At 41.2% G+C, this 22,437-nt stretch overlaps 1 protein-coding gene across 4 annotated transcripts; it reads left to right on the top strand.

Annotated features, from left to right (window-relative positions):
* The first annotated feature begins 10,800 nt into the window (after positions 1 to 10,800).
* RBM24 (RNA binding motif protein 24) lies at positions 10,801 to 21,982 on the top strand. Of its 4 annotated transcripts, none has more exons than XR_007772758.1 (5): positions 10,802 to 11,329; positions 12,299 to 12,422; positions 13,667 to 13,721; positions 14,039 to 14,169; positions 19,844 to 19,932. XR_007772758.1 is itself a non-coding variant. In XM_050941666.1 (4 exons), the coding sequence occupies exons 1-4, from the start codon at positions 11,162 to 11,164 to the stop codon at positions 20,175 to 20,177; spliced, it is 681 nt and encodes a 226-aa protein (XP_050797623.1). In that variant the 5' UTR covers positions 10,801 to 11,161; the 3' UTR covers positions 20,178 to 21,982. The 4 variants fall into 4 exon arrangements, 2 of the variants coding, with proteins under 2 accessions (XP_050797623.1, XP_050797624.1); XR_007772757.1 differs by having other exon boundaries at positions 14,039 to 14,153; positions 19,844 to 19,931; XM_050941666.1 differs by lacking the exon at positions 14,039 to 14,169 and having other exon boundaries at positions 10,801 to 11,329; positions 19,844 to 21,982.
* The last annotated feature ends 455 nt before the right edge of the window (positions 21,983 to 22,437 follow it).

Raw genomic sequence — 22,437 nt, 5'->3', positions numbered from 1 at the left:
ACAAAATGCAGCCATGGAGCAAGTTACGTGGGTGTGGTGGTGCAGCCTACGGGCATCTGCCCCAGCAGGCAGCTCTGAGCACATACTGCTCTGTCAGTTACCAAAATGGGAGTGTGCATGCAATTCTTTGGATGCGAGTGGGACTGGGGGAGGGAGGATTGTATTTAGCCATTCAGCTATCATTGTACATGGCAAATAAATGTTCAGGTGTCTTAAAATGACATTTAGATTTGTTAAGAGAGCTTTTTCTCAATTGCCTGTGGCTGGGACAGGCAGGTGTGTGGTGAGTGCCCTGCCTCAGCTGCTGCCTTTCACTCTCCAGCTGACACCTCAGCTGGTTTGCAAGACCATATTTATTTGAGGTTACTTATTCCTCTGTGCTACTTGATTTCCCTTTGCAGATCTTAGGAATGATCATTCTCTTAACACCCAACCTGTGACATGATGTGGGTGGAACCATATGGAAGCTTTGAATTTTTGCCTGGATCAGAGTGTGGTGTGATCTCTTCCACAGTTACATCAGCTTGGGGCAGCTTTATTTTCTGCCAGGCATTAGACATCCATTGCACTAGCATTGAACCACCATATGTCCATCTCATCCCACATGGCCCCTATTATTTGGGTAATGATGAACATTTCACCATTCTTCCTCAGCCCATACAACAGATTTCCCCACCTACAACTTGCTCCAGTTACCACCTACTTATGTGTGTTCTGAATCCCCTAGAGGCATATCTTACATCTCAGGCCACACCCATAGTACCTATTACGTCGTCATATACTAGCATGGTGACTTTCATCCGCAGTTTCAATAGCTCTGAATTTTGGCCACTGAATAGTTGGAACTTTCTAAGGCTGGGTCTATATTGGAGGTGGGCGTCATCCTAAGATATGCAACTTCAGCTACGCGAATAGCCTGGCCGTGAGGACGGCGGCGAGTTGACTGCTGCTGCTCCCCCGTCAACTCTGTTTCCGCCTCTCACCGCAGTGGAGTTCCAGAGTCAACGGCAGAGCGATCGGGAATCGATTTTATCATATCTACACTAGATGCAATAAATCAATCCCTGATAGATCGATCACTACCCGCCAATCCGGCGGGTAGTGTAGACGTACCCTAAGTCTGTTCCTGCAGTCCTTATCAAGGCAAGACTCCCACTGGGCTGCAAATCTAGGGCCTGTCAATCTATGTTTAGGGATTTAACTTTAAAATGATCAACAGAAAAAACTAGGCTAATTATCACCTGGCTGCTACAGCAACAGGTGCTTGATAAATGGATATCAGAGAAAAAAAATTCAAAATAATGCAGTCTGTGAAGATGGAGAAATAATCCCCCAAGAAAAGTGGTGGAAGCCTCATGAACTGAGTAATTTCCAAGTAAATTTGCCAAAGCACTTGAGAACATACTATAAGTAGTAATTGTACATTGGCAGGAAAATGGATAAAATTATGATGATTTTATGTCTCCTGTGCATAGATGTTAACATAAAAATGCAAGTGTACTTTTCAGATACCAAGTCAACCTATAATAGGATTTAAGATTTGCGAGCACAAAGTCAGATTGTATATGTATATTGAACAGAGTGCTGATTAGACATTTTGTTCCCTTTTTTAGTGGGACTTTACAGTTCACAAATGTGATGATTACAAGACAAAGCAATGTCTAACATTACCAGTTGAATACTTTCACAGTTTCAGGGCATTATGGAACTGTAACAGAAATACAACTCCCAGTAGCCAAGATTGTGTTTTTCCTAGGAAAACAAAAGAGGAAGTATTTGATTTTTGTCCTCAATCTTACATAATAATTGCAAGGGTTTAGGCCACAAGCATTCTGATGACATTATTACTGGTTCAAATATCCAAGACATATTAATTTGGTTATACTGTGACACTGTATACCAAATGTCCCACAAGTCATTATCATGCTGAAATAAAGCATTGGCAAGAATGAATGGAGTGTAATATAATCAGAGGGGCTTTGTTGTTTTCAGCATCCTAATGAATGACTACATGACATCCACTGGTCTCGGACATGACAGGCATATGGTGTTTATAAATAAATAAAGAGGCTGACGATACAATTACGTTGATACCACTGAATTCAGTAGCTGGTAACATTTGGTACGCTGGCAAGCTGTCTGCTCCTAGTGATCCTGACAGAATAAAATAAAATGCCTCCGTAAAAATGATTAATTGCAGGTGATAGCCTTTGGGGCTTCTTCAGTTAAACAATGTTATTGCTTTTCCCAAAAGAAACATTAGACAACCTTTTAATTTATACCTTCAGATGCATGACTATCAATTATTTAAGTTACACTACGTTATCATCAGCCACAGTTTTGTGCTTTTAATATTAAGGACCTCAGCAACATCAGCAGTATCTAAATTAACTGTCCATGTACTCCATCCCCCCTCCCTCTGTTGCTCACTCTCCCCTACCCTCACTCACTTTCACCAGGCTGGGGCAGGGGGTTGGGATGTAGGAGGGGGTGAAGGCTCCAGCTGGGGGTGTGGATTCTGGGGTGGGCCTGGGGATGAGGGGTTTGGGGTGCTGGAGGGGGCTCAGGGCTGGGGCCGATGGGTTTGGAGTGTTGGAGATGGCTCAGGGCTGGGGCAGGTAGTTGGGGTGCAGAAGGGAATTCGGCATATAGGCTCCAGCTGGGCAGTCCTTACCTCAGGCAGCTCCCAGAAGCAGCCGGCATGTCCCTGCGGCTCCTAGGCAGAAGAGCCAAGGGGCTCTGCATGTTGCCCAAGCCTGAAGGCACCTCCCCAGTAGCTCCCATTGGCCACGATTCCTGTGCCAAGGAGCCGGATATGCTGGCCTCAGTCCCGCTGCATCACTGACTGGCCTTTTAGTGGCACGGTCAGCACCAACACCAGGGTCCCTTTTCAACTGGGCGTTCTGGTCAAAAACCAGACACCTGGCAACCCCACATTTATAAGATGTAAATGAGTCCTGTTTCCTCAAACAAACAACACACAGGGCAGAGGTGCAGGAACAAATTGTATAATGGGGGTGCTGAGAGCCAGTGAATCAAACTATAAATGCTTTACATGACAGAAACCACTTCAAGTGGCGAGGAGCAGCATTGACGTCAGAAGAGTTGAACAGAATGAGCTCAAAACCAGGTTCAATGAGTAAAATTTACACTTTGCTGTGAAAAATTTCTCTATTAAGGGGATCTACACAGACATGCTCAGCTGTATCTTGGCTCTACAACACAGAGAGGACACGCTATGCAATATTTGCATTGCACCACTGTTAAGGTGTCAGTCGGGGGCCACTTAATCTCCTAAGTATATTTCACACCAAGGACTAAATTCTGCTGTTGTGTCTGTGCAACCCCATTGATTTCCATTAGCTTGTACTGGTGTACTCAAGAACACAGCTTAGCCCCCACATTACTACTAGGTCTAATTATTACCCAAGACGTAGCCATTAAAGTGAAATTAGTGAATTTCTACTCTTTCCATCCTCTGTATTTCTATCACTGATACTGTTGTTGCTGTTATTTTCTGTAGTACTATGAAAACATGCCATCTCTTTGGTAATAAGAAAGGAAAATCAACAGGAATACAGAGTACATACCAGGTAGAAGACAGGGAGTCTTAGGAAGCAGAAGCCAGTTTCAAAATGGCTACCTTAGGGAGGGAAGGGCTGTGGTTCTGTCAGATTTAAAGAGTCAGTCACAAAAAAGGCATGATGGGGAAAAAATCCTTTAAGGACATAACCCTGAAGTGGGAGAGAATAGCCAGGACCAGAGAGTCAAAAAGAAGAGTGGCCCAGATCGAAAAAGGGACTTAGGCACTGCAACACCCAGCTTTGTAGTACCTAATTTTTAGGTGCCTAGAAACTCTCAGGCATAAACTGTGATCCACAAAGCCTGAGTTAGATGCTTAAGCTCCCTATGCAATGAATGGGGAATGACAGGTGCCTTAGCATGTGATCCACAAAAGTCAGCATGCAAGGCAAGGAACCACCTAAACTAGTGGTGGGAGTGTCCTATCAAGGACAAGAGTGCTTTCTAAGCCCTCTCCCCTCACATGGTGATAGTGCCTAAGTCTAGACTGCTGCAATCCACAACCAAGAACCCTTCTCCTGGAATCAGACGGCCTAGGCACCTAAGCCATTTCTGGTGAGAATGAGTTAGGTACTTGCCTCTGTCCATACAATACTGCCAAAGGAGAAGGTGGCGCTCCCTATGCTGTAACTTTTATAGTCCAGCGCTTAAAGCACTCACCTGGGAGATGGGCAACCCAGGTTCAATTCCTCAGGCTGCTGGAGAAGGAGAAAGGATTTGAACAGGGGAGGGGAATGGTCCTCCCACCTCAAGAGCATGCTCAAATCACTGAGGTATGGGATAGTCTGGTGCAGCACTCTTTCCTGTTGAAGCTGTTCCACTGAGCCTAACTAAAGAGTCATTGAGCCAGAGAAAGGGACCAAGTGAAAGAGTGATTCTATAATCCAGTGGTTAGGTTACCAGGGAAGACCCAACATCCAGTCCATCTGCTTAAGTGAATGTGCTAGCCCAAACTCAGATTTCTCTCCATAGATGTATAAGATTATAAAGCCAAAAGAGATCATTGTGATCATCTAGTCTGACCTCCTGTATAACAGAGATCTTAAGGCTAAGTAGCATTACACCGTTACATTTGTTTAAACATTAGTATATTAATACACTGTAGCTTGTATGCAGGGGCAGCTCTAGATATTTTGCCGCCCCAAGCACGGCAGGCAGGCTGCCTTTGGCGGCTTGCCTGCGGGAGGTCCCCAGTCCTGCGGCACGCCTGCGTGAGGCCCGCTGAAGCCACGGGACCAGCAGACCATCCGCAGGCATGCCGCAGAAGGCAACCTGCCTGCCACCCTCGCAGCGACTGGCAGAGCGCCCCCCGTGGCTTGCCGCCCCAGGCACGTGCTTGGTGTGCTGGTGCCTGGAGCCAGCCCTGCTTGTATGTGTTTAACTATTCAACCATTATTATAATCCTTATACTTGTTTCAGAGAAAAATATCTACTTTAATCAACACACAATTAACTAAATATTTAATAGCTGTATTAGACAATCAAATGATAACATGGATTAGGTTTCTGTTTAAAATAAATATACCTTTGTTTACTGGCAATTATGAAAACAAGAGCCACAGATGTCTGCAGAATAAATTATAAAATATATGGGCATGAATCAACATTTAGGGGGTTATTGGTGACTAAATTATTTTCAGTTTTAAATTGATAATGTTAACAAATCAAACTTGTTAAGTTGGCTAAAGGCCTGACATTGAAAGGGAGGACATTACTCATTGTCTTCCCCCAAAACAAAGGTCATGTGTGAAATGGGTTCAAAAGTCTAAAACTGATAAGGCTCAATTCTGCCCTTGGAGGCATCCCAGCAATCTCTGTGATTTAGTTCACATGATATTAAAGATATTTCTGGTGACTCTATAAGAAAATAAGTGCATCTCAAAGGATTGTTTTCTTGCTTAAGAGAAATCTAAACCCAGCTGAAATTCCCTGTAGAAGAATCCTCATCATGAACAATATCTGGCTTAATGCCTAAACAACCTAATTCTTATGGAACCAAAGATCCTGGGTTCACAACCCCTCAGGAAACCCTTATTGCAGATTTTAAAACTTTAGTATCCCTAAATTAGGAATCATGGGGTGAAATTTTATGTCCTGAGTTATACTGGTGATCAGAGTAGATGACCAGAATAGTCCTTTTCCAATTAAACCTTGATCAGTTAGAAAATTCCTGTTCAGTTCTATTACTAGGTGACATTTTTAGGAAGGATGCTGCTGAACTTTTTATGCTAAATTTCATTATGCACCCGAAGCTAGTGTGTGATTGATGGAAACAGAAAAGCTAGTGACAGCCAATGCCTCTGCACCTCATATAAATGCATAAATAATCCATTATATGAGAACTTGTTAGCTGCAGGAGAGACAAAAATTAAAAAACTACCCCCCAAAATGATCAGGCGGATCTTTGGATGGAAGGCAAGGATATGAGACAGATGATAAATCTACTCTGTGATAAAATACCCACAGCACTAAGTCTCAGAGCCTCAGTCAGCTGAGTCATGTTCACAGGGCTCAAAACAGCAGTGCAGCCGTTCAAGCTCAGCCTGACGCTCAGGCTCTCAGACCCTCCCCCCCTTGGGTGGTCTGAAAGCCTGGGCTCCAGCCTAATCCCAAAAATCTACACTGTGATTTTCTAGCCCCGCAGCCTGAATCTTGTGAGCCTGAGTCAGCTGACCTGGGCCACCCGTGGCTGTGACAAGCCTCTTTTATTGCAGTGTAGACATACTCATAGAGACTGATCTAGTCATGGGTATAGAAAAAGTTAAATCCTATGCCTGAGTGAGGGGTTTACAACAAAGGTGTCCTCTCATGGCAAGAGTTAGAGAAAACAAGAACTAAGCTGGGCTTAGATGGAAAATGATTGCTTCTCAGGAAATAGGAAATTATCAGAAGCTTGAACTGCATAGGAAACTTGGTCCCCTGTTACTTTTATGTATATTTATTTAGACTTATAACAAAAAGCAACTATGCTATATTTCTAGGAGCATGCTGTAACAAATATTGTAAAGATAAACCAATGACAAATCTTGAAATCCCCTTGCCCATCGCCCTTCAGAATTAATACATCATCTCCCTCCTTGGATTTACTTACACCTTCCCTGATTGAGACAGGTGCATGACAGAGAACTCACTTGCTCACAGGTGACCTAGTTTTTGCTCGTCATGGGTGTTTGGTGAGTTTGAGTTAGCCACTTCCTATCATGGATGGTCATTAGGTTGATTATAACTTTAAACAGACCATAAACAACTGATCTTTCTAAACATGAGTCCATTGACTCAGGAGAACAAAATATTTAATATAAAAAGCCTTTTATTTTGTGGAAGTGTTTCTACTTCAGTCATTTACCCATCGCAGCCCCAAATAATTCACTCCAATAAGACATTTGTTCTGGGTCAGGCCTCCCTAGTAAAACTACTGTGATCTATTAAAAGAAAGAAAGAAAGAAAACAATCCAGTGTGGAAGCTTTCTGAGCAAGACTTGACATATTTTCCCTGGTGTGCTCTGTTTTATTAAACATTATACTATGGAACATACACTGTAAGTGGATATTTCCCCCCATCTCTGTTATATAGCCTTATCAACCAATGAGAGATTGTTCAAATCTTGTACCCATCAAAAGGAATTTTTATCATGCTGTGTAAGTTAATATGACAGTGTTGCTGAATGTTTTATCCTTATTAAGCTTAGCCCCTGGTACTTTTCTCTTTGCTTGGTATTTTCAGGTGGTAAATTGAGGCCCTGGTCCTGCAAACACTTACATATGTGCTTAACGTTAAGCATGTGCATGAGCAGTCCCATTAACACAATTTTACACCTCACTTTTGATTTCAATGGGATAACTCATGTGCTTAAAGATAAACATGTGCAATAGCGTTTGCAGAACTGGGACCCTGGTTGCAAAATAGAGAATGTTGGCTCCAATTCATTGTATAACAAGCCTAGGTGATTAACTCAGCTTTGTGGATCACAGTGTTAGTTCCTGTGATTTTAATAAGTCCCTAAAAGTTAGGCACTGTGACACTCAGCATTTGCAATGCCTAAGACTGTTCATGGATCTCACCTCAATTAAAGTGGAAAGATTATGACCACAAGGCTGAATGAGGATCTGCAGGTGCAGACTCCTCCTATCTGAAGGCTCATGGAAATCAATGGAACATGACAAAGGCAGGGCTGTTCCTAGGGGTGTGAGGGGCCGGGACATAGGCACCGAGTTTCTACCTACCAGGGGCATGCTCCCCCCTGATTATGCCCAGGCCCTGCCCCTACTCCACCCCTTCTCCCAAAGCTCCAGCCCAGCCCTGCCTCTTCTCATCCGCACTCCTACCCCACCCTCACCCTTTTTCCCCACCTAGTCCTGCCCTCTCCCCCAAGTGCACAGTGCCCTTGCTCCTCCCCCTAGATGCTGCAAAACAACTGATCAGCAGTAGGCACTGGGAGGGAGAGGGAGAGGTGCTGATCAGTGGGTCATGCCAGTGGGCAGGAGGCATTGGGGGAGGAGGAGATTGAGAAGTGACTCCTCCTCATCCCCCCATCCATCTGCCCCTAGCCTCACCTCCCCACCTGCCTTCTCACAAAGCATGGGGCCTGGGGCAGTGGCCCTGATTCGCCATACCCTAGGGATGGCTCTGGATACAGGTAAAAAGAGCTGCATGTGCACAGCCCCCGAGGCTATGTCATACGGTTAGTGCTTAAGCAGATTTCCTTCTTAGCATCCATAAGGAGTTCTGCTTGAGTCAAAAAAATAGGGTATTACAATTGGACCCCATGATTCAAAAATGTCTTCTATAACTTTGGCTTCCAAAGCCTAGGGGGAAAAGAACTCAACACACCCAGAAGTCTATCCAATTTGAAATGTACAACCTGAAAAGTTTGGACATGGGTCTCAGAGCACTAAGTAATGTTCCAAATTGACATGGAAGCCAAAAGCATACAAAGATAACTATCTAATGCCAGTAATGATGATGTTCCTCTAACTTAAAAGCTGGTAAAATATTTTCTTGCTTTAAAATATGCTTCCAAGAAGAAATGTTTTATAAATGGGTACGTCAGCCCAAACACAATTTATTTATGATCAGATTGTTAGTTTGTGATTAGGTCAACCTAGCCACCATTTTGACTACAGAAGTGTTGCTAGGAATGAGTGGTACTTATAGCAATACAATGTCTCTTCCGTAATGCTTTTCAACACACTTTAACTTTCCAGTTCTGTATATTTGTCTCTGCTGAGTTTTTCTTTTTTAAAATATTTTTTATTTCTAACTCAAAAAGAAACAACATAGAATAACTTTGTATGTGACACTACTAGAAGTGAAAGGTACTGCCACAAAGGAACTGTACCTGTCTCTTAAGGTAAATCGTATATTAAGTCATTATAAAAAAACAACATGTATTAGGGACAAACAGATTCCCTATCCAGGAAGTTCATTAATATTTTGAATCAGGAAACAGACAGGGCTATTTGCCGATTGTCTTAAGAACATAAGAACAACCATACTGGATCAGACCAAAGATCCATTTAGCCCAGTATCCTGTCTTCCAACAGTGGCCAATGCCAGGTGCCCCAGAGAGAATGAACAGAGCAGGTAATCATCAAGTGATCCATCCCCTGTCACCCATTCCCAGCTTCTAGCAAACAGAGGCTAGAGACACCATCCCTGCCCATCCTGGCTAATAACCATTGGTAGAACTCTCCTCCATGAATTTATCTAGCTTTTTTAATCATGAACACCTGATCATTGGAGAGGGAGGGAAAGAGTCTTCTTAAACTGCAGATCATAGACCAAAAACAGGGCCAGCTTTAGGCCTATTCCACCAATTCCCCAGAATTGGGACCTGCAGAGGGCCCTGCACCCAGTGAGAATCCCTTCCCTGGCTAGAGGCGCCTTTTTAATTTTTACTCACCTGGAGGCACTCCAGGTCTTCGGTGGCGGGTCCTTCACTTGCTCCGGGTCTTTGGCGGCACTTTGGTGGCGGATCCTTCAGTGCTGCTGAAGACCTGGAGCAAGTGAAGGACCCGCCGCCGAAGTGCCACCGAAAACTTGTAGCACCGCCCGATGAGTACAAGCCCAAAGTGTTGGATTTTTTTTAAGTCATCCCTGCCGGGGACCCTCCAAAACTGTTTGAATTGGGCCCCGCACTTCCTAAAGCCAGCCCTGACCACAAGAGATCTGTAGTGTCTTTCTTCCTAATGTGTGGAAGGGAGCATTTTGAAAACCACCTGTTTTGATGTAGGAGAATTTTGGAATGGAGGTGGTCCATAAGACTTTGTTGTGCAAAGTAGCCTGGAGAATGAAAGGGCTAGAGGTCCTCTATAGGTAAACTGTGTACGTTAATCCTGCAGGGCACACACATACTCCGGTAAGGGAAATTACAGAGAGAGCAACGTAGACACTGTTTTGACGATAAAGGCTCACTTGCACATCGATAGGTGACTTCTATTTATAGCAAGGGTGGGTTCAAATAAAAAGGCCAAAGGGGGAAATGAGCACAGAGGAGTGAAGGAAAGGTCAATAGTAGTACTAAGAGAGATGTGGGGGAGTAGAGGTGAATAGCTTTGGTTTCTCACTACTACGCTGATGCACTACTACGCTGATGTCTTTCATCACCTTTCTTTCCTGTTAGGTCCTTTTCTTTCCTATAACCTTTGCCCCCTTCTTGCCTCTCCCCTACCAATCTCCCACCTCAAATTCCCCAACCTGTATAGCACAAGGAGGGGTTCTGTGACCATGACAGACACCCCTGGGGCTCCGAGCCCCCATCCCTGCCCCTCAGCACTCTCTGGGTCTCTTCTTTCTCTCCAGTGGTGATTACTAAAGGAAAGGGGGCGAGTGAAGAGAAGGGCCGAGGAAGCTACTCTACCAGCGTTCAATGCTCCCACCGCCGAGGGGGCCGGCGATATTGCAGGACAGTGGCAGCTGAAGCAGAAATCTCGCCCCAGGGTGTGAGCGAGCCCTGCCACAGAGCAGCCTCAAGGCTCTTCCCACTCACACCAGGCCGGGAGAATCCGCCTCTCCTGCTCCGGCGGCTCCTGTCCTGAAGCGGAAACCTGAGCGTGCAGCGCTTCTCTCGAGTCCTTCCCTGCTGCCAGGCACACGAGAAGAGAGTCAGCCCGCCAGCTGTTCGCAACAGCTGTGTGTCCGCTCCAGCTGCCAAGCGGGCCAATAGGCGGAGAAGGGTCCGCCCTATGCCCGCCCCTAGTGAGGGAGGCGGAGGATGCCAGGGTCCTCCGGCTTTTAGGGGAAAGCAAACAGGGAAAAGCCATTCCGTTGTTAGCGTCCGGGCCCTGCATTTCTCTCCAGTAGCTGCTGCCTCTGCCAGACTGGACTTTCTCCATCCTCTTCGTCTAATACCTACCTCAAAATTGCTGGAGGCTGCGGGGCTCTCTCCCTGAAAGCAGGAGGAGGAGGAGGCAGCGGCGGATTGGTTTGCAAAAGGGAACGCAGTGTAGTTGCAAAAGGGGTTTCACTCCGGAATAAGTCCCCCTACCACCACGTGTAAACGCACCCAAGCGCACACTACTCTCCCCGTTTGTTTGCCTAGAGCTGTCCGGCTGGCAGGGCCAGCGAACGACGCGGAAGATGCACACGACCCAGAAGGACACCACTTACACCAAGATCTTTGTCGGGGGCCTTCCTTATCACACCACCGACTCCAGCCTGCGCAAGTACTTCGAGGTGTTCGGGGACATCGAGGAAGCCGTAGTCATCACCGACAGGCAGACCGGCAAGTCCCGGGGATACGGATTTGTAAGTCGTGGGGGTGTTTCTTTGGGGGATCATTTTTGCCGCTGCTGCTTCCAGCGGGTGGAAACTTGCTGCTGGGTGGCACTGGGGCTACTTTGCATCGTTTTTAGTTTGGATCCTCTTTGTGGGTAGGAGGGATCCGACCGCTTTCTGGGGAAACTAAAACAAGCAGGGAAGCCAGCATTGTATCGCCTGTGGGGGTGGGAAGACAGGTGAATCCGGAGAGAAACTTCTTGTGAGGCAAAGGCCAGCATGCTGCTGCACCGTAGATCTAGAGGGCAGCCCTAGATAAAGGGTTTGTCTGATTGGGGGGGAAGGGTACTGTGTTTTGAGGAGTTATTTAATTTTTTTGAGGGAGGGGGGAAAGGATGGGGAATCACTAAGGATGAGGATTTGGATCGTGGTTTGCACATGAAAAGTTACGTGCAGATTTCTGGTAACAAATTAGGCTAGCTGGTTGTTTACTGATAATGACTTAGAAGTTTTATCTGTGGCAGTACAGGGGCCTCCTATACATGTACACACCCCTAATATTTTACTGCAGCAAACTAGAAGCTTAAAATAACTTGATTTCTGTGTCTGTTTACCAGTTAAGCACAGAACAATGGAAAAGAAAGGTATTTTTTGTACTTCAATGAGTTTTAAGCTGAAGAACTAAGGTCCCTTAATTTCTGAATGAGAGCATCCACAAGGGGATTTAATGTGCTTTAACTAATGCATTTTAACTTCTTGGGCCTTTCATTAATTCCTATTAAAGTTCCTCAGTCTCTTTATGTAAACAAACCCGATTTATCTTAATTATTCAAACAAGCCCATTAGTTTTCTACCAAAAACATCTAGGGAGATGGAGCTTCATATTTTCCATACTGTCTTTTTTGGGAGGGGAAGCTGGTTGTTTTTAGTGAAAAGGTGACTTCTGCTTCTTTTTCAATGGAAAAGGTGGTTTAATTCATAGCATTGTATATTGTTAAGGTCACCATGGCTGATAGAGCAGCTGCTGAAAGGGCTTGCAAAGATCCCAATCCTATCATTGATGGCAGGAAGGCTAATGTGAACCTGGCATACCTGGGAGCAAAACCGAGGATAATGCAACCAGGTGAGGAAAGTCTCTTTCTCTCTTTTCTCCCTCCCCTGTCCTTCAACAAAGTTTCTGAGAAGAACAAAACTTCAGTCTGAGTTAAAATTAAAAAAAAAAAATCTCTCTCAGGCAATGCCACCACTTTCTATGGAGTACAGTGTGTGTGTGTGTGTTTTAATGTTGTACGTAATCCATAACTTGTTGGCTATCTGTAAAAATGCTTTCATAAAAACTAAAGGTGTGCATGTGCACTGTACATAGAGGAATGCATGTCCCCTTTGAGAAATTTCCTCCATACAGAATTTCCATTTTGTTGGACACTATATTATGAATGAAATGACAAACACAATTTACAGCATAATTGAGGTAAAAGATTATTGCTGGGATACAGGAACTTCTAGATGTGCCCAGTCTTATTAACACAGTCAGTCTCCTAATGGGAACTTCTAAAACACATGGAATCTATTGCACTGAATGAAAAAAGGAATGGATTTATCACAAGGCCAGATCAGATCCAAAACTCACTCACTGATTTCATGCCCTGTTCAATACCACAGCTTCACAGCAAAATAAATGGGAATATAGTAGTGTATTAATGTCCATATTTTAAAGGGGCCAGAGTGTGAACCCCTTACTGATGTTGGTGGGCTGTTAGTCACATGAGTAGATCCATTAACTTCAGTGGAAATACTAAGGTGGCTAAATACTCACATTGGTGGGTACTTAGTCACCTATGTGAGTACTTAGTTACCTGAGTATTCCCACTGAAGTTAATGGGTCTACTCACGTGACTAAGGGGCTTGCAATCAGGCTCAACATGAATATTTCAGGAAGTAAGAAGTCAGTGTATATTACAGTATGAGTAATTCTACCCTTATGTTTGCATGCATGGCTCCCAATGAAGTCTGTAGAAACCACATATATGCATCCAGTTACAATCCAGTTTATAATTCTTAGGCTTTAGAGTTAAGGACTAGACTTTGCTGCTAGAAAACATTTGTTTTTAAATAACAGTTAAGTGAAATTCTCCTAGTTGTTGCCAAATAAGTTGTCTTTTTGAGAATTGGCAGGAGTCACGATCATGTACCTCTGCTTTAAATTGTAAAAAAAATTATCTGAAACACTCATTCTGTAACCTGTGGGTCTTTGCTCTTTTTTGAACATCTTTACTAGTGCTTGTTAGTGAAGGTTACTATGTGTATAGCATAAATAAGCAGCTGATGGAATGCTCATATAGAGAATGTGATGTGTTTTGTTGGTAGGTTTTGCCTTTGGTGTTCAGCATCTTCATCCAGCTCTCATACAGAGGCCTTTTGGGTAAGTCTATAAAACAGGTCCACAAACAAAGTGTAACCTTGGATGGCCTCTCACAGTACTGTCACTGACTTTATAATGCTGCCATTCAAATTTCCAGACTTAAAAACATATACTTGTAAATATAATGCTCTAAAGACCACAGCTGAGTTGAGTTATGTATACAAAGTATGCAGCCCTCCCAACCCAAGTGGCTCAGACTCATACCACCCTCTGATAAAAGAAAGTGGTATGACTTTATACAAGATCGCTGTGCCCCCCATATATTTATTTTTTCCCCAGCTTGACTCAATGTTATTTATCTCTTTCTAATCTGACAGGGATCGTTTACAGTTAAGATAACTGATCAGAAGGATATGATGATAAGAGGTGGAATAGTTCTGTTTGGAATTAAACACTGTAACCAGTAGACTCAAACACAAACAAGCTAAAATGGTGATTAACGATGCATGTATGTTTTTTCATATAGTCAATAGACCTACGTGTGGTTTTTTTTTTATTTATTTATTTATTACAGAAATGAAGTGGTGTTGATAGCTAAACTGTGTGCTTTTATTTAATTGAAAAAGCTGTAGTGAAAGTTTTTTGGGGGTCCTCTTAATTTTGTTTTTGTTGTTGAGGAGTGTTGACTTTGCCATGGGGAGCAAAAGGACTATTTTTTTTTTCTTGCTTTCAAGCTGTAGCCTGTGACTTTTTTTTTAACCATATTCGTATTTTGTATTGAGTGCTAAATTGTGTGACATCTTGATTTTTTTTTTTAATAAAGAAAATCAACATATTGCTTGCATGTTTATAGTTCTTGGTTTTGTTCCTTGAGAGGGGTATGAAGCGGTGTGGAGCTCTTTTGATTAACACTGTGCTTCCACTTGGGCTTTCTAATTCCAGTCTTTAACTTCTCCATCAGACTTTAATATGTAGTGCATTTCCTTTTTTTTCTCTCTTTTTTAAAAAAACAAGTATACTATTCCTAAGTACTTCTAACACTTGCTTTTTATAGACCTAAAATTAGGAGGTGAAGTCTGCTTAAATTTTCTGTCCTGTACCACCTCACTAATTCATGCTGACTGGGTCACTGCAAAATAATGAATTTTGCTAATTTAATAAATAAGCTAACAAAGCAGGAGAATGCATCAAAGGATGTAATTTGTTCAATTACTTGACAAGTGTAGATTTAAGATACTGTATCTTGGTATTATGAAATGGCAGTAGCTGCTCCATAGTTAAAGTTGAAGCTAGCTTTCCATTAGAAGTTGATCATTTTCCTTTTGGAAAAGTTATGGGGATGGGAAATCAGTCTTCCTGAAACTTCACATACAACATCTTATCTCACAGTAGAGTGGTTTAGTGGTTTTCTGGGAAGCATGGTAATAATCAGGGAACTACTTTTGAAAATGTATCTGAAGCTCAATTATGATTTTTTTCCCCGCTTCTTATAATATTCCCAGATATGTCTTGCTGGCTTTGTTGGAGGGAAGTATCTCTTAATATTCTTGGAGAAATGGTGGGGAAAGTGAAAAGAATATGATTATAATTTGATGCTCACACTAAGGGAGGGGTTACTTAGAAGGCCATGAAAGCAGAGTTACAAAGAGGAGCTGGTGAAATGAGAAGGGAGCAGCTGTGAGGAAAAGAGGAAGTACTTGTCTAGCATAGCAGGAAAGGAGGAACTCTGACTATGTACTGCTTAAGGGACTTAATAAAAATGGATGCTCTTCTCCAATCCATCAGCCTTTTCTGGTTCTAACACACTGTATATCAATCTGAATTAGAAGCATACTTTTCAAAGAGGGGTGGTATGTGCTTTAATCTGGCAGAATCAAGTATTCATTTTTATCCTTGTTCCCTGCACCTTTTTTGTTACCTCCAGTTACAAGAGATGATACAATCTACCTTCATGTTCAAGAGATGCACTTCCAATAATCTCCCACTAAACTCTTTATTTTGATCTATGCATATATTTTAGGGGATAAAGTTAAGGCTCGGGAGAGTAGTGAAAACTGAGTGGAGTAATAGTGATGACTGTTTGAGAAAGGGGAAAAGTCTGGGTTATGTAAGGGGCTCATTTTTCAAACATTTTAATGTTTGGGTCTGCTAAAAAGGATAGAATTTTTCTGTAAAGAGTAATATTTTGAGGTGATAGCTGGGCTCCATTGAAACATACTTTGAGTTTTTATTTTTTTCTGTGAATACTAGTAAGTGTACCTCCATATACTATGTAAAAGTAAGTAAGATGGAACCTCAAACTGTCCTCTGTAAAGGGGGGAGAGTGCCATTTTTATGTGGATTAATTAGCAGAGTTCCATTTTTGCATGTGAATTAATTAGCAAAGTACAAATTAGTGAGGTTCTGCTTTGCTCTTGTCAGCAGTGTTTTGTCAGAGTTCCACCTTTCAGACAAAATGCAGTTACTTTCAGCATCACATTACATAAGATTTAGTGGGAGAATATACTTACGTCTGAGTATGGTTACCCCCTCCCCTCCCCGCTTTACTCTAGCTAAGAGAAGCAATGTTAGTTCCTGTTCATAAAACACTCGTAGTTCTGGTTTATTTTTTCTATGCTATAGAGGTTAATTCTCCCACTCAAGTAATATTTCCTGATCTCATCCCCTCTTTACATCCAGAATCTCACTTACTATATGTATGAGACCTGGCATGCTGAATCTGACCACAGTCATAGAAATGTAGGTCAGGAAGGGACCTTGAAGAGTTCAGTGTTGGTTACTTATCCCACTATGACTCATAGCTGTATATTGAAACACCAAGTGCTGCTATTTAATTCAAAATTAATTCATGTGGTTTTTTTTAAAATCTTTATTTTATTCCACTGAGGTAGCTTCTCTTCCTTTGCATTCATAATTACCACTTAACATCAGTGGAAAATTACATGCATGAAGGGAGAGGTAGACAGAAGATATGAATAGTTAGATCTTTTTCCCTGTTTGTCTAAGGACTGATCCTGAAGTAAATGGAAAAGTTCCCACCGACTTCAGTGAGAGCTGAATTAAGTCCCAAGAGGACAAGCTGGCCAATGAATGGTTAGCTGATATCAAACACTTGCTAAGTCACCTCTTAAGTTTTACAAAATCCTAATAATTGATTATTAAGGGATGGAGGGAAGAGTTCTGACCTCAGCTGATAATTAAAAGATCTGTGTAACATCAGGGAGCTGATCATTTTGAAACAGTTGTGAAATGAAACTGCCATGGTCAAAGAAAACCGAATGTATATACATTTTTCAATATCCTGCAGAAGGCATTGAGCACAAACTTAACCCCCAAAACATGCTTGGTTCTTTTAGTGCATATATAACTCTTGTTCTGGTATAAGAAGGCTGTTCAATAATGAACTTTGAATTAAATCTGCTAGTTAATTGTACTTACAAAGAACTGATGAAGCAATGCAAGATCCAGAATACAAGAAACAGGTCTCATGCACAGTCCAGTAACTACTAGTTCAAGAATTCAATGGTATCACAATTGTTCTGTCCATTAATATTGAATTCCTATGTATTGCAGCTATTCGAGATCAGCCTAGGCTGTCTTTTTGTTTCAGTTGTATTTTGTATGCATAACACTTACAATAATATATTTGGCAGTTTATTATTTATACAGCTGCTATAGTATTAAACCTAATCAACCTTCTAACTTTGCAAAAGTATTCTTACAGTTTAGGTTAATGAAAGTCTTAAGTCTTATGGCAAGAGCACATGTATGCACCAAAATTATTTGGTGCTAAACATTGCCTTTTTTCTTTCTTTAAGGCAGTCACTTGAGGCAATAAACTTATATAGTACAAAATGGGGAAAAAATTCCTTGCCATAAGACTGTTGTATAATTAAAATATTATCCCAATATAATATAGTACTCCTTTATAAAAACCTGACTGTTTTATTAAGGTGTCCCAGCACAATGGGAAACTGAGGTCAATAGATTAAAGAGCAGTGTTTCAGTGTCATTGAGATGTATGCATGCTTGCCTTTGCAGTAGATAGACATTTACTTTGGCCTTATAAAGTCATTTTACTCTGCTTGAAACCCTTGTCTCATGACAGATGGATCAAAAATAGCCCCACTGCAGCTTACACTGTCAATCACCATATCTGAAACGGCATGATGGTGGGGGGCCTGCACAGGGTTCATGTATAATGCAGACTAAAATGCTGTTGTAAAGGGATAGTTTCGTAATTCACCACCTGTTTTATTTCTTGGCTTAAAGGAAACAAGTCACAAGGGTTTAAGTGGGAGCATGTGTATCTTTCAGTCTGGTTTTTAAAAAGAAGTTAAGTACATGTACAAGTGTTCTAAGAAATCCTCGGTAACGTCATTTGTGTTTGCACAGAGAGAGATCTAGGAATGTAGCATGTATTACTGTCTTCTTACTGTTTAAAGTAATATTTAAGCCATAACTACTGCTGCCCATTTGATTCTACGTGGATGTTAAACTGACTGTTGGGTGTTAAGTTTTTATAATTTAAAAAGCCAATCAGATTTAATGCTTTGTTTTTTATCTTGGGATGACTTTAGTTGACAGTGTCCCATTTAATTGAACTGTTGACAACTGGAAGTAAAACAGTTATTTTATTTTCAAAAAGACTGTCTGGCTCTTAAAGCTGGAGGAAGAGGAAAAATGGTAGCTCGAAAATTGCAGCACTATTTTTACAATGTAAATATAATGCTAAAAGGCTGGAGTTGTCTTTAGACTCAGCCGGAAAGGGAAATTTTTAACTTTCATGCAAAGTCTAAGGCTCTGATGCTGCATTAGGAGCTTCAAAAGCAGACTTGGTGGCTGCGTAGAGCCCCACTGACTTCAGTCTACTCATGGATCCAATTGCAGGACTGAGGGATTAAGTGTATAATGAACATGGTATTACTCTACTCTAAAGCATGTCTTTAATATTACATGATACAATGGAATGATGGGATTCATTTGTATGCAGATCTGTGTGATGTGAGAGGATTACTACTGATATCAAAAGTAGTTCAATCATGGGCTAGTAAGCAAAGCTCTCTGATTTGGAGGAGATGGGAAAGTGTATCTATTGACTTGTTCAAACAGTTATTTAATGAGCCATAAACTTGTTTTTTGCTTTTGTTAAACACCAGATCTATTTAGATTTAATCCTACCCCCATCTCCCAAAACTCTGTGCTGTATGTCTTGCACAGAAATAAACAAGCTGGCACAAAACAGGACATCAGTGGCCTGATAGTCAAACAGGTTTGACCCTTGTGTCCTTATGACCTTTACAAAAGTGTGATGCACATGTACTTAGGAATCACTGTTATGAATTTTAATAGCATCTATGTAGCTTCTCCTCAATGGCCTCTTGTGACCGAGTGAGCTGCACTATAGTTCGTTTGGAAAGTGTGATTCGTGCTGTGTTTACCACACTTGTGAACTTTAAACTCCTTTGTCGCCTGTGGTTTTTTTTTGTTTTTTTTGTTTTTTTAATTTTTAATCAGGGTGACTGAGGTTGCAGAGAAATTAATGTGTGCTGAGTCTGCATAGCAATCCAAGTAGGGTTGCCACAATACAATTTTTTTTTTAAATAAGAAGATTGCGGGATGGCGGGGAAGAGAATGCTGGGCTACAGAATTGACCAACTAAAAAACTGTTTAGCTGCATTATTTACTACTGGCAAACTGATTACAGTGACTACACTGTCAAATTGCATAGCCGTTATAATAAAACCTGTATTCATAACAAAGAATTTTACTAATAGTCAATGAGGTTAGTCAGAATTAGGGCAACAAAATCACTTACAAATTATTTTAAAAATAAACAATCAAAGCTTGGATCTGGAATAAACAAATCTAGCCTTTTTACAGATGTCTTAAGCTGACATCCCAAATACTGGCCCTTCTAAAGATTTTAAAGTGAACACGTTTAGTGTTGCTTGATGGTGTTATGTTTAATGCTGTTAAGTCATCGCCTAATGCTGGGCTTTTGAACAATGCATCTCTTTGTGCTATTGAAATGATACATTGGTGTATTAAATAAATCTAGCTATTGTGGCAACCCTATGCTCATAACAACAACTAAATTGAGTTTGTTTTAGTTCTGAATATGGAAATAGCACTTAAAATTCATAAGTTTTCCTCTAACTCTGTCTTCCATCTTTCAACAGGATACCTGCTCATTATGTCTATCCACAGGCTTTTGTGCAGCCAGGAGTTGTAATTCCACATGTCCAACCTACAGCAGCTGCTGCCTCCACCACACCTTACATTGATTACACTGGAGCGGCATATGCACAATACTCAGCTGCGGCAGCTGCTGCTGCCGCTGCTGCCTATGACCAGTACCCGTATGCAGCATCCCCGGCTGCTGCAGGATATGTCACTGCTGGGGGTTATGGCTATGCAGTCCAGCAACCACTCACTGCTGCAGCACCTGGGACAGCTGCTGCAGCCTTTGGTCAGTACCAGCCACAACAGCTGCAAACAGACCGCATGCAATAGCAGACGGACTTCTGAAGGAAGATAGATCTCTTTCTTTCTCTTCCTTTTTTCCAGCCTTCCAATATAAGTAGTTAATAAGAGACAATTAACATTTAACTAAGCAGCTTTAAGAAAAGCTATGCTACTGCAAAGTTAAAGATTTTTTTTTTTATTCCACTGTCTTCATACAGCATGCATCCAAATAATGTTGCTATTAGGGTAGGGAAGGGGTGGGGAGGGGTGGGGGTACCAGTTTTCAGGTATCAATTGAGAAGAAACAATCTAATGTACTGTCATGAAAGCATGGCAGGAGTAACAATGGGACTTTATATTTAAAAAAATAAAAAGTAAATGTGTATTTTTTACAGTATCAGGGAAGCAAACTGCCTTTTACAAGTGAGAAAATATTATTTGAAAACGTTGAACCAGGGAGAAAAAATCAGTGAGCAATATGTAGCCTGTATCAAGTTTAATTTTTAAAAAACAAAAATGTGTAAAGCACTGATTGTCATTTCTAGTTTTCACTGTGGCCTATAGAACTTGTTTTAGTGAGAAAATATTTTCTCACTATCTCATTAATGGGCATCGAACAATCTGAGGAACATGGCTGGTTGATAAAATGGTGGACAGGCACCAAAGTTATTTTCTTATCTGTCCTCTGGATGAGAGGAACTATGGAGCAAGTGATGTGGAATTAATGGGCGCAACAGCTGTAGAGACAATCAATAACACAGACAGTTCTGGAAAGAACACATCACTTGTGCTCGTTTGATGAGCTTGTCACTTTCTAATCCCTCTCTCCATCCTGTTTCACTTTTGGGAAACTTTAACTGCTCATGTCAGCTATTCTGATTCTGAAATAGGATCAGCCCTTTACTACAACAGCCTTCTATATCTATTTATTGCATCTGTTCATGGTTTGTGAATAAAGGCAGGAAGAAGCTTGCTGAATTTAAACCTTTAAGAACTGTTTTAAGAGAACTTCTTTTTTTCCTTTTTTGAAACTTTGTACAATTTTAGTATCTTTCAGAATATTTAAAAATATTTATTAGAGAACATACAGTACAAGACAACTTTTGTTACTGAGATTGCAGTTCTTCAAGGGTTAATGGTATGTGATTTATACTGTGCCTTAATTGTAATGCTATTTAAAAAAAATATTTATTTTGAAAAAGTTTTACTATGCTGCGCTCTAAAGAAAGCAACTTTAGATGTGACACTGTAAAATTATGTATTCATCTCATGGCATAAATTATTTAGCAGGTTTAGATGTAGCATATTAAATATTAACCTAATCAATTAAAGATGTTGACTTGGATTTATTTAAATTCAGTACATGCACTGTATGAGGGTACTCTTAAATTAACACTTTTTAGGTTTTTACATTAAATATTGCTAGTTCCAGGCTTTTCCCTCTTAAGTATTTTTTTCATGTAGGCCTCTCAAATACATTAGTACAGATTTTTTTTTCACGTATCTGTATGTAGACTATTTTTTTCATTTGCTTGAGAATGCTGCTTTACATTGTCCTGTGAAACTGCAATACTTGCAATTTTTATTCTTGACCTAATTGGAATTTAATATTTTACACTGTATTGGATTTTTTTATACTTGAACAATTTCATACAAGGGAAGACAGAATAGCATTTTTATGGACTTTATCCAATGTCACTGGATTTATTTTAAGTATTCTGAATACTAGCCAGTGTTATATAATGTAGACATGACTCCTGTGCTATTTATTCAGTATGTATATTGCCTTATAACATTTCAGATCTTCTAATCTATCACTTGTATTAAATATAATAAAAATATTGTTGCATCTAGTCTTTTTACATTTGTGCTCAACCAGTAGTGGATGTCTAATTGTAACTAGAAGCCTTGACTTGTTTGTAAAAGTTCTGGACTGGGGAGAACAAGGTGTCACATACAATGGTTTCAGAGCTGCAGACTGATGTAAATGGAGCACTGTCAAATTATATTGAGCAAATCATAGAATACAGAGATGATGTAGGATAGGACATACACTCTTTGGATGGAAAGTTATTAAACATTTAGTGCAAGGAAACATTTGAGGGAGGGGGTGGGGTTTTTTATTCCTTTAACATTTCCCAACATTACAAATGGAAGCTTTGGAGAGTTTGGTGGTTAGTGTTAGTTCATGCTCTCTGGCAGAGCTCTTCTATCTGTTCATGATCAGCCTAAGTTGCTAATGACCAAAAACAGCTGTCATCCAACAACTAAGAGGAGCCTATCAAATGAATGGCAGCCTCAGCCAATG

The sequence above is a fragment of the Gopherus flavomarginatus genome, chromosome 2 (assembly GCF_025201925.1).
Source record: "Gopherus flavomarginatus isolate rGopFla2 chromosome 2, rGopFla2.mat.asm, whole genome shotgun sequence".
NCBI lineage: Eukaryota > Metazoa > Chordata > Testudines > Testudinidae > Gopherus > Gopherus flavomarginatus.
This window is presented reverse-complemented; position numbering and strand designations above follow the sequence as displayed.

Excerpts from the sequence above, each read along its gene's own strand:
- RBM24 (XM_050941666.1), top strand. The coding sequence starts at position 11,162 with ATGCACACGACCCAGAAGGACACCACTTACACCAAGATCTTTGTCGGG. Across the intron at positions 11,330-12,298 it reads AGTCCCGGGGATACGGATTT|GTCACCATGGCTGATAGAGC; the intron begins GTAAGTCGTGGG and ends TATATTGTTAAG. Across the intron at positions 12,423-13,666 it reads ACCGAGGATAATGCAACCAG|GTTTTGCCTTTGGTGTTCAG; the intron begins GTGAGGAAAGTC and ends TTTTGTTGGTAG.